Source organism: Mizuhopecten yessoensis, unplaced genomic scaffold, assembly GCF_002113885.1.
Source record: "Mizuhopecten yessoensis strain PY_sf001 unplaced genomic scaffold, ASM211388v2 scaffold2429, whole genome shotgun sequence".
NCBI lineage: Eukaryota > Metazoa > Mollusca > Bivalvia > Pectinida > Pectinidae > Mizuhopecten > Mizuhopecten yessoensis.
Genome location: NW_018404542.1, coordinates 127291 through 140403, shown reverse-complemented (window position 1 = coordinate 140403; position 13113 = coordinate 127291). Strand labels below are relative to the sequence as shown.

Sequence of the window (13113 nt, the reverse complement as noted above, 5' to 3'; positions counted from 1 at the left end):
TTTTGAGAAAGTAGTTTCATTTGACTCGCAATCCTTATTGTGGTTCTGTTGTTTAACTAACTATATGGTCTCGACAACCAAGTCAGTATCTTTGCAATGACTTCCTACAGACAGTATCGATGTATCTGTTGAAAAAGTACAAATTCAAGAAAGTATTTATTGCTTTCATAATCCAGTGATGCTTATGCAAATCAATGTATTCAGTATAGATGATAAACATTTGCTGATGTCTTAAACGTCATCAATACACTGACATTTTGTATTACAGATAATAGGACGCATGCATTATACATTGATCCGAGTGGTAGAGTCATGGCGTTTGACAAAGTCAAGGCAATGGAGGGCACTGTGTGCAGTAACGCTTGGGATGACCGAGACGCCGAGGTGATTTGCCGATATCTTGGACTAGGTGGTCCGGCTGTAGCGGAAACACTACCCAGGGACTCTCGCTACAACAGAACAGTGTTTGGTGTACACTGTCTTGGAAATGAGACAGACTTTTCGCAATGCTCGGCTGATAGCCACGACGTTACTATGGGAGGTTGCGACACCTTGGACGATGCCGTCGTAAGATGTGGAGTAATGAATATGACAAGTACGATTTGTTTTCATTTTGAAAATATGTGTTTTTTTCTGATGCACAGTGCATCATTCCATCTATACCAAAACAAATCATCAAATTTAACGACATAATTGTAAAAAATATAATGCGGACCCTATGTTCAGTATACTTAAAAAGAATAAAAAGTCATACAAATTGTTAATTATTAATCTTTTCTAATAATCATAATTCCTTCATATTGTACAGGAACTACCAAGTCATCTCATGGAATGACATCATCACCATCTACTGTTGCACATGGCACATCATCTTCGCGAAATGGAATGACGTCATCACATAGTAATGGTATATCTGGTATAACACCATCTACAAATGGAATGACGTCATCACCATCTCGCGGTTCACAAGGTACTACCCAACCCCTACCAGGAATGTCATCATCGAAGTCTACTGGTACACAAGGTACCTCCAAATCACCACAAGGAATGACGTCATCACAATCTTCTGGTTCAACCCGACCGCTACCAGGAATGTCGTCAACGAAATCTATGGGCACACGAAGTACTAACCAAGCGCCAAATGGGATGACATCGTCTTCATCCGTTTCTACACGTGGTACTACCCAGTCTCCGCATGGAATGACGTCATCACCGTCAAATGTTGCACAAGGCACATCATCTCCGCCAAATAAGATGACGTCTTCACATATTCATGGTACATCTGCGAGGTGACCACCTGCAAACGGAATGTCGTCATCACCATCTCGCGGTTCACAAGGAACTACCCCACCGCTACCAGGAATGTCGTCATCGAAGTCTATTGGTACACAAAGTACCGGTCAACCACCACAAGGAATGACGTCATCCCCATCTTTTGGTTCACATGGTACTACCCGACCGCTGCCAGGGGTGTCGTCAACGAAATCTATGGGCACACAAAGTACTAACCAAGCGCCAAAAGGAGTAACATCATCTTCAACGGATTCCACACGTGGTACTACCAAGTCATTACATGGAATGACGTCCTCACCAATTAGCGGCTCACAAGTAACAACCCAACCGCCACCAAGAATATCGTCATCGAAGTCTACTGGTACACAAGGAACCTCCCAATCACCACATGGAATGACATCATCCTCAGCTTCTGGTTCACATAGTACTACCCAACCACTACTAGGAATGTCGTCAACGAAATTTATGGTCACACAAAATACAAACCAATCGCCAAATGGGATGACATCATCTCCATCCGTTTTTACACGTGGTACAACCCAATCGTTATATGGAATGACGTCATCACCATATCGCGGTTCACAAGGAACTACCCCACCGCTACCAGGAATGTCGTCATCGAAGTCTATTGGTACACAAAGTACCGGTCAACCACCACAAGGAATGACGTCATCCCCATCTTTTGGTTCACATGGTACTACCCGACCGCTGCCAGGAGTGTCGTCAACGAAATCTATGGGCACACAAAGTACTAACCAAGCGCCAAAAGGAGTAACATCATCTTCAACCGATTCCACACGTGGTACTACCAAGTCATTACATGGAATGACGTCCTCACCAATTAGCGGCTCACAAGTAACAACCCAACCGCCACCAAGAATATCGTCATCGACGTCTACTGGTACACAAGGAACCCCCCAATCACCACATGGAATGACATCATCTTCAGCTTCTGGTTCACATAGTACTACCCAACCGCTACTAGGAATGTCGTCAACGAAATTTATGGTCACACTAAATACTAACCAATCGCCAAATGGGATGACATCATCTCCATCCGTTTCTACACGTGGTACAACCCAATCGTTACATGGAATGACATCATCACAATCTTCTGGTTCAACCCGACCGCTACCAGGAATGTCGTCAACGAAATATATGGGCACACGAAGTACTAACCAAGCGCCAAATGGGATGACATCGTCTTCATCCGTTTCTACACGTGGTACTACCCAGTCTCCGCATGGAATGACGTCATCACCATCAAATGTTGCACAAGGCACATCATCTCCGCCAAATAAGATGACGTCTTCACATATTAATGGTACATCTGGTATTACACCACCTGCAAACGGAATGTCGTCATCACCATCTCGCGGTTCACAAGGAACTACCCCACCGCTACCAGGAATGTCGTCATCGAAGTCTATTGGTACACAAAGTACCGGTCAACCACCACAAGGAGTGACGTCATCCCCATCTTTTGGTTCACATGGTACTACCCGACCGCTGCCAGGGGTGTCGTCAACGAAATATATGGGCACACAAAGTACAAACCAAGCGCCAAAAGGAGTAACATCATCTTCAACCGTTTCCACACGTGGTACTACCAAGTCATTACATGGAATGACTTCCTCACCAATTAGCGGCTCACAAGTAACAACCCAACCGCCACCAAGAATATCGTCATCGAAGTCTACTGGTACACAAGGAACCTCCCAATCACCAAATGGAATGACATCATCCTCAGCTTCTGGTTCACATAGTACTACCCAACCGCTACTAGGAATGTCGTCAACGAAATTTATGGTCACACAAAATACAAACCAATCGCCAAATGGGATGTCATCATCTCCATCCGTTTCTACACGTGGGACAACCCAATCGTTACATGGAATGGCGTCATCACCATCAGCGGTTCACAAGGAACCACCCCAACGCTACCAGGAATGTCGTCATCAAAGTCTATTGGTACACAAAGTACCGGTCAACCACCACAACGAATGACGTCATCCCCATCTTTTGGTTCACATGGTACTACCCGACCGCTGCCAGGAGTGTCGTCAACGAAATCTATGGGCACACAAAGTACTAACCAAGCGCCAAAAGGAGTAACATCATCTTCAACCGATTCCACACGTGGTACTACCAAGTCATTACATGGAATGACGTCCTCACCAATTAGCTCCTCACAAGTAACAACCCAACCGCCACCAATAATATCGTCATCGAAGTCTACTGGCACACAAGGAACCTCCCAATCACCACATGGAATGACATCATCTTCAGCTTCTGGTTCACATAGTACTAACCAACAACTACTAGGAATGTCGTCAACGAAATTTATGGTCACACTAAATACTAACCAATCCCCAAATGGGATGACATCATCTCCACCCGTTTTTACACGTGGTACACCCCAATCGTTATATGGAATGACATCATCACCATATCGCGGTTCACAAGGAACTACCCCACCGCTACCAGGAATGTCGTCATCAAAGTCTATTGGTACACAAAGTACCTCCAAATCACCACAAGGAATGACAACATCAAGAAGTTCACGAGCAACTTCCTTACTGCCATCATCGCCATCCAAAGGTAAAGTCACTACAGCATCTCCTCAGCATGGATTGACGTCAGTATCATCCACAGCTTCACGTGGTACAACCGTATCATCTCAAGGAATAACGTCACCACCATCTCTTGGTACACGAAGAACTAACCCACCGCCAAGTGGAATCATGTCATCACGATCTAATGGTTCACCTAATACTACGATGCCTTCACATGGAACGGCGTCTTTAAATAGTACTACCGGTTCCACATATTTGGCACACACAATGACGTCAGGGCGATTCACTAATTCAGGCAGATCTTCGCCATCGCTACATGGAATTACATCATCGACATCTTCCGGTACAACCAGTACAACCTCTCAATCTCACGGAATGGCATCATCACCATCTATTGGTACACACAGTACTTCCTCATCGCCAAATGGAATAAAGACATCACATTCCACCAGTACACCTAATTTGCCACAGGGAATGACGTCATCTCTGAAAACATCCTCTGTTGTCAAAACGTCACCGCCACAATCTATTGCTACATCAACTGTCACTCAACCTACTGCAGTTACTACTCGAATGTCATCGTCTCTTTCAACAAGCCTCCCCCAATCAGGATTGAGTAAGTATGCGTGGGTGTGTATATATCCGGGAAGATACCTGTGGTGTAGCTCTTTGTATGGCTGGTATGTGCTACGATATTTGGAATCAAATATCGTGAATTAAAGGCCATAACGTAGACGAGTTAAAACATGTCACTGGATTTTGTTTAGTTTCAATGTTACGTTATAAATAATTATAATGCAATGATCTGTCATATAGTTTTTAAGGTTTAAGAAATGAGTTTAATGTCGTAATTGTACTTTGCTTAATATATCCAATCTCTGATAAAATAACTTGAAAAAATGTATTTAAAATTTCGCTGTGGTCATTATATTGATATCACGTGTTGTTACTAAGCCGTTATGCATATTTATGATTTGAATCATGCAAAAAGGATATGCAAAAGTAAAGTTATATTTACTTTATTAATGTAAAGCTTATATCTTGTGGTCGGTATCACGACAGTTCTTAATTTTAAAGAAGGTTTTGAATTCTTCAAATCAGTTACCTTGTCGAGGTAAAGGTACTATTTCCTCAGATGTCAAATGTAACAGTGATATATTCATCCGTTTGGTAAAAACACATTCTGAAACACTGCATTAATTACAAAAACCATATCTATTTGAGGAAAGTATTCAAATTTAAGAATGTTCAAAATAAGAACGTAACGTGAAAAAGGAACGTTAAGTGTTAAACTTAAACACCTAAAGGAGTAAATAACTTAAAATGATAACGACGTCTGATGTGGTTGATTACAAACAGTTATAATCAGGAGAAAATTAGCTAAAAGAACGTTTGACCCGTGACACTAGAGTAAAAGTAGAGGGTGATGGTCAACTGTTATTACCACCAATAGTCCATTTTACTTTAACTGCAAGAGTATAGCGTTTGTTGGCGACTCCCAAGTATAGATGTTGTTGTCAATCACAACGCAGAGCAAGAATATACATTGGCCAGGGGTTTGCCAGGGGATTTGCAAACCGATGTTGCAAGGTTGCAATCCTAAAATTAAAATATAAAGAGAAACAATCGATTGCTCCTGCATTAGAAATGCCAACCAAGCGATGAGTTTGGATTGGAGTGCTAAACTACAGAAATCTTTTCCTGGAGTTAGAGATTTTCTTTCCGCATCACACAAAATTGATTGACTTTTGTTTGTTTCAGCTTTCTACAGTAAAAATCATTTTTTATCGTGAGTCGCATGCACTGGACTATCACCATATACGCATAAAATCTGTAATAAACTTTAGAAATTGATGATGCGATTTAGAATATAAATTTACATATTTTGTTATAGTTCATTGCTTTTGATAAGCATATCAACACAAAATACGCCTAATATGATTGTATTCATACAGGAACTTAGACACGTGAATGCTTTCGAAAGTATTCGAGTGTTTCCATCATTTTTTTAGTGTCCGATTTCAAGTCAATCCGTCTCAATGATTTTTATTTACGCTCTTAATAGCGAATTCCTACAAAAAGGGACTGTTCTACCACTTAGTAAGCGGCGGACTCAAAATGCAACAGGAACCATGAGAAATACTTCTGATATATGATAAAGTTGCAATTTCTATACTGATAAAAACTTAAATATTAGAATTGATATACCTATTCCTAACATTTATGATGATCAAACACAGCAGATTATATTCTTGGTGCATCATGGTACATATGTTTGCATGCAATTTAGTGACTTGCAATCATTAATTTTAAGGATCTACTTTTAATGCACAACACAAGCTTTGCGAAAAAAAACCCCAGCTCAATCGAACATAAACACATTACCCTCAACTACGCTATAGTGGTTCATAAATCTGACTCTTCTCAAAAACACATATTTTTCCATTTTTATAAAGAAACAAATGCAGCTCTAAACTGGTTACTAAATATGCTTCACAAACGTAAGATAAAAAATCATTTCTGTTCAATGTTCCGATAAGAATAAAAAGCGTTATTGATAGATTAGAAGCTTTAATATATCGATATAATAAAATGATATTTGCTAGAGCTATCCTGTCTTATAACATTAACCAGTAAGTTCATGCTATAACAATGGTCTATTGTGATTATCTGTTTCAGACTTTTCCATGTTCTTCTCACTCAATGCTGATAACCGACTCATGGTCCATGACATGACAAACGGACATGTAGGTAGTATATGTGGTTTAATGTGGAACGACACCGAAGCTGCGGTCATGTGCCGACACCTTGGCTTACCTGGTCCTGGGTCAGCAACTATACTACAACGGAGTCAAAATTTCAGCAGAGGCTTGTTTGCAATCAATTGCACTGGGAATGAGCTTGATGCATTTGACTGTGATTTGGCGACTTCGGATATTTCAAACGGAATGTGTGGAAACCTAGGCGACGCTGCGTTGAATTGTGGAACTAGAGGTAAGTCGGTTCGCCTTGAAGCGTATATGAACGGGTCTTATGATTGTCATTGATGTGTGACTGCTAGTTGGTTGCAGACGCACGTAATTGTTTAGGTTCGAGCCCCCGCCCCCTCCCTACTTCCGCTGACACATGTATGTCTGTAGAGTTTGCTTCTATGTCTCTGCGGTGACATGCTGGTTATTTTCGTGTACTACGGTTTTCTCCGTCATTTAAAGACGGACCTCCCGTCACTCCTTTCTAGCTTTCCCGTGCTAATGTCGGAGTCTGGTGGTGGCTATAAATAATAAACCCTCAACCATGATGGTGGCTAACGTGGTTGGGGAAGTGTAAGGGAGTTACTTGTTATCACCTCAATCTAAAGAGTTCTTCCTAGAAGGAGGTATTACCAGTGCATACATACACACCAGTTTATACAGGTTGACATAGCTCGACCAAAGTGTCTTGATTTTGACAAGGCATGAATTAGTTTGAATAAATTACACTATATACACATACATTGGATTCATGCGATGAAGATAAAATGAAGACTATTATGAAATAGGACAGGACGAAACTGTACAAAGAACAAAAGTCTTGTATATATGCAGGTGTTTTATGTCTTTACAAAGCAAATTTGACAGTGAAGTAGGTGTTAAGCTATCAGAAACACAAGCTCTGTTGTATGTTAAATTGTAAACACAAGGCAGGTATCGTACATGGTAAATGACAAAAAATGATTGTGCGTAATGTGTAGTAACAAGACTGCAAAGTCCACGCCTTGATATTTACTGCATCATCAAAATTAACTAAAAATGGACTACAAGCTTAATATTCCAATCAGAATTAATTCATGCCAAAGCAACAAACTATTTTTATCTTCATTCCAGGTAATGGGACATCGACCACGGCAATTTCAGCATCTTCCTTAAGCTCAACCAAAAGTGCTCCGATTTCCTCCACAAGTACAGTTGTGCCTGTAGTGACGTCCTCACAATCTACAGGTTCTACGCGACAGACCACTACTTCTTCTTCAACTGCTTCAAATGGGGCTTCTGCTTCTCCTTCAACTACGCGACAGACGATTACTGCTTCTCCTTCAACAACGAGACAGGCGGCTTCTGCTTCTCCTTCAACTACGCGACAGGCGGCTTCTGCTTCTCCTTCACCTACGCGACAGGCTACTACTGCTTCTCCTTCAACAACGAGACAGGCAGCTACTGCTTCTCCTTCAACTACGCGACATGCTGCTACTGCATCTCCTTTAACAACGAGACAGGCGGCTACTGCTTCTCCTTCAACAACGAGACAGGCGGCTACTGCTTCTCCTTCAACTACGAGTCAGGCGCCTTCTGCTTCTCCTTCAACAACGAGACAGGCAGCTACTGCTTCTCCTTCAACAACGAGACAGGCAGCTACTGCTTCTCCTTCAACAACGAGACAGGCAGCTACTGCGTCTCCTTCAACAACGAGACAGGCGGCTAATGCTTCTTCTTCAACAACGAGACAGGCGGCTACTGCTTCTCCTTCAACTACGCGACAGGCGACTACTTCTTCTCCTTCAAAAACGCCACAGGCGGCAACTGCCTCTGCCACAACCATACGCCACACTTCTACAGTCTCAACAAGTACTCGGAAAGCAGTTGTTATTTCAACCACAACTTCACAACAGGTGGCGTCAAATTTAACAACTACACAACAGCAAGCGGCGGTATCCGCGTCAACTCCCCAACATCAGACAACGACTGGGAGCCAAACTAGCACTACCACTGACACCAACTGTGTAGCCGGTTCTGGATTTTGTTTGTTTGATGCAGATTCTCTTGGATCCGGAGGTATGTTTGATAGTACATATTGAAACGCATGTGCGAATAAAGTGCATATTTCAAACGAATACATAATTAGTCATTCCATTTGACAATTATGAAAATGAGTTCAATTTCATTTGAATAAGTATAGTAGATGTTCAGTTGCTCCTGTTAAAAAAAACAAAATTAAAAGCAATTTCGTTCACAAATAAATTAAGCAAGTGCAAAAACACACATAAAAATAAATAATTATTTCACTTTTATAGCAGACAAAAGTGTATGACATTGAACAGATTAATTTGTTAAATAAAATAAAGTCTGCATAAGAAATGCATTGAACAACTATGTTTTCTATTGTTTTTCCTAGCGTCGTCCTGGCATTCCGGTTGGGCCTCAACAATCCTGTCCATTTGGCTGGTCACCATTAGCCTTATCCTGATTTTCTAATTGAGCAACCGGGCGTCCCCACGGCCAATAACAGTCTCGGCATTGCTACAAACATTTATTACATGACACTTCATTGGTTCAGACTATTGAAACGAATATATTCTAAAGTTATATTTTAAAAGAAAATCCATCGACAACGTTTGGGGTAAGAATGGAGTAAAAATATAAAAAATGAGGGAAAGTGTGAGTTACCACTATGAAGACAAGGGTTACAAGTGATAGATTCAAATACCAAATGGTAAGTAAATACCAAATGGTAGGTAAATACCAAATGGTAAGTAAATACCAAATGGTAGGTAAATACCAAATGGTAAGTAAATACCAAATGGTAAGTAAATACCGGGTGGACGATGTATGTAAGTAAGATACAATGTAGGTTGTTTTTAGAGTAAATTACTTTTTGGCTACTGTTCAATGTATGTGGAATGTTGTCAGAGGAAGGGCACATTGGGCCTATTGGGGAGGTAACGTCAATGTCTGCGATTCAAATAGTGCTTATATAAAAAAAATCTTTCGTTATTTTATAAATGTTTTTATCTTATTTTATTCACTTATTATTTACACTGAATACACTTTTGTAATTCAGAAATAAACGACAAGGTAGAAACAAAGCACGTATACGGGTCGTCAAATATACGAGTATGTTATCACGCGGCCTTGTACATGTTTGTTTAATATTTAGTATGGCATATTGAATGTTACGGTATGATCAACATGCAAACAATAAATAACTAAAGAAAAAAAAGCCTTATAACGATAAACATGACATCTGTTTATAACGATAAACATGACATCTGTTTATAACGATAAACATGACATCTGTTTATAACGATAAACATGACATCTGTTTATAACGATAAACATGACATCTGTTTATAACGATAAACATGAATTCTGTTTATAACGATAAACATGACATCTGTTTACCGCGAATTTGAAACGGCTGTTCTTGGTAAGTTAATCGAATTTATACAATGAAATGGATTATTTCGCCGCAATGTAATATTTTCATTATTCAGTCACCGTAATGAAGATAAATTATCATTATAGCAAACATTTTACAGGCGTCATGTAGTATTCCAAACGTGCTATTTTTTTTAAAACATATCTGACGATGGTATGCCTTCCTGCTTCACCTTTGTCTTAATTAGTTCTTAGAAATGAATGGAGTATTTAGTCTTTGAAATATAATACCTCTACTAACACGTGTAGACATAAAACCTTGTGGATGTTTTTAGCAAAGACATTGATAGGAGGGATAAGTTGAACTGAATTGTTGAAATTTGTGCTTTCAAGAACGCCAAATTTAAATGATGTACTTTTATGTATAACTGATATTTATGTAAATCATTATACTGTTCTCTAGTTACGCCTAACATATTAATTTGACAAAGTTTACTCAGTAAGCTGATAATGTTTCATTTCTTTGTAAACGAATTTGTTTTCTTCTATAAATCGTTAATGTTTAAAAGTGCATGTTGCATTAACTCTATTTATTGTTCTTGTTTTGGTTTTATTAAATCATGTTTCTATATTTGTGAGTTTTACGAGTTATACTATATATGTATTTGTGCTGTAGTGTTAAATTGGTTAATGCTTTTTGTGGCTTCACATCTCAAATGTCACAAATATTGCGTTAGTAAAACATTAAGTAAGAACCCAATATTGATTTCAAAGAAGAAACCATAATAGAATATATATACATGTATATATATATTTACTAACAATGTCTCTATGTAGGTCTCATAAGTAAAAACGTCACTATGGTAAAATATGAGCACTGAATCAGAGAAATAAAAGGCAAAACACAACATGAAGAGCACATGCCTGAAACATGTTCATACAAAATGCAAAACAAAATGTAAAGCAAAAAAGAAGAGAAAAAAACAGTTCTATTGATTTTTATGCTAATTTTAAAGCATAATTTTTACTGCCGAAGATTGTATATAGCGAATAGAATATCTTTAAATAGTGTAATAATGTAATTTAATAAATAATTATTTAAATTATGGTTAAAACTCCGAGCACAAGCGTGGTATCTACACCCAAAGCGATATTATATTATTATATAATGATACAACACGAGAAGTAATAACCTATCCCAAGTAACAAAGGCTTAACCAACGTTATTCTTAAATCTAACTTAAAACGACATAAAAAAGGTCAACCTATACCCAAATCAACTATCAACGTACAATGTACATCAACGCACAATATGAACCTAGAAAGTGATTATAAAACAAAAGTGAATGTTTATGAACAAAGTTACTACAAATTACACTTTATATCAATTTATTGCCTATAACTTCATACATCAAATGCAATACAACACACAGAGTCCCCCCAATATAATTCCTTACGTCACATACTTATACACATGTAAATTATCCTAACAAAGTGCATAACTGAAATAGCACCTACAAGAAAATGGAGAAAGAGGTTGACCTACATAGACCTACATAGGTCAACCGGTGTTCTATATAAAACACACTTATCTGTGTAAGGTGAAATATAAACCCGATATCTTCCGTTATTACAGAATCATTTACATGTACTATATATACTGATCAATACATAAACACAAGTATATACAGTCAAACCTGTATTAAGAGGCCACCCAAGGGACCGGCAGATATTGGCCGCTTAAGCCGGTGACTGTTAAACCAGGCTTACCCGAAAATCACAGCCAAATTTGCATACATCCACGAGTTATAATGACATCTCCCGGCAATATAGACTGCTATGTTATTTTGATTTTTTTTCTCTCCCTTCATCAACAGGGGTACGATTTCATACTTGAATATAAATGCCTAATCAATAAAATACAAAGGCGTTTTAGTGATCATTAATTTCTTGAAATGATGAATGTATTGTACTTTAAACTTTCAGGTTGCGTTTTTATCTGGGTTCTAATTTTCGATGTTTTTCCCCGTAACAAATTCCCACAAAATATTCAACAAGCGAAATTGAAAGGTAGATAAATCGATCCTTATTTAAGCACTTTCTGCCATGGCGATGAGACCTGCAATGAGCAAAAACATGTCATAAAATTGACTATTTCAGCAAAAATATAAAAAAGAATCACAAAAAATATGTTTGTTGCGGAATTTCAGACAGTTTGCTACAGTTAGTCCTACCTATTTATAAAATGTGTCAGATGTTGTACGTAAATTATTTATAGATTGTAGGATGTGACACATGTAGGTATTAAACACTAAGTTTTGCTTAAATACCAGAACATAGTCATCAATTATGATTTTTTTTTTATCTAAACAAATACATACATACAAAACACATCTGTAGTAGAAAATCAGCATATCTATAGGAAACACATGAGGCAGGCGACCATACAATCGCAAACACTTTGGGAGTTGAATACATTCAAATTTTGTTTTTCAACCAATTTCATTGTAAAATAATTACAACAAAATAGACAACAGAAAGCTTATATAAGTGTTTTTCAGTTAATTAATTGATTCGCACAAAACTAACAACAAATTATATTGAAGAAATTCGTCTCTGTGCGGTCAATATCGTTTTAAAACTTAGATAAATAGAAAAAATAAAATGTTTACTTTATTAATCGAATCATTGATAACAAAACTAAATTATTACATAGAGTGAACTGTGAAGGGGTACATGTAATGATTCCCGGTATTGGTTAGAATGTAAACATTGTTTTTGTGTCATACAAATCAGGTTTCGCTTGCAAACTACTTATTTCGCAGCCCTGAGAAATATTAGTCCCAAAAATGTGTATTTCTGATAACAACTTTTGACGACTAAGGGCGTATGTGAAATCGTTTACATGTAACAGTGCTATATGTCTACAAGCACCTTGATAAGCTTTTATTTGTTATCTGCTCTGGCCTTCAGTCCATATAGAGCCTAGTATAGATTAAATCTTCATGTTAGACAAAAGGGTTACTATATAGTGACAAGGAATATAACCAAATAGCATGCAAAGTGCTCGTTCTCCGACTTTGCTTGCAACGCCTATTTTACCATTGAGACAA

The 13113-nt window shown here is 38.4% G+C and overlaps 3 protein-coding genes across 3 annotated transcripts; all 3 read left to right on the top strand.

Moving 5' to 3' along the window:
* Window positions 1–312: 312 nt before the first annotated feature.
* LOC110445947 (protein rtoA-like) lies at window positions 313–1293 on the top strand. Its single transcript, XM_021490843.1, has 2 exons — window positions 313–595; window positions 809–1293. Exons 1-2 carry the CDS (start codon window positions 313–315, stop codon window positions 1291–1293), a joined length of 768 nt encoding a protein of 255 aa, XP_021346518.1.
* Window positions 1294–1308: 15 nt separating this feature from the next.
* On the top strand, window positions 1309–3300 carry LOC110445946 (mucin-5AC-like). Its single transcript, XM_021490842.1, has one exon. The coding sequence runs from the start codon at window positions 1309–1311 to the stop codon at window positions 3298–3300; it is 1992 nt and encodes a 663-aa protein (XP_021346517.1).
* Window positions 3297–10596, top strand: LOC110445945 (mucin-5AC-like). Its single transcript, XM_021490839.1, has 4 exons — window positions 3297–4485; window positions 6549–6863; window positions 7733–8677; window positions 9018–10596. Exons 1-4 carry the CDS (start codon window positions 3297–3299, stop codon window positions 9095–9097), a joined length of 2529 nt encoding a protein of 842 aa, XP_021346514.1. The 3' UTR covers window positions 9098–10596.
* Window positions 10597–13113: the final 2517 nt, after the last annotated feature.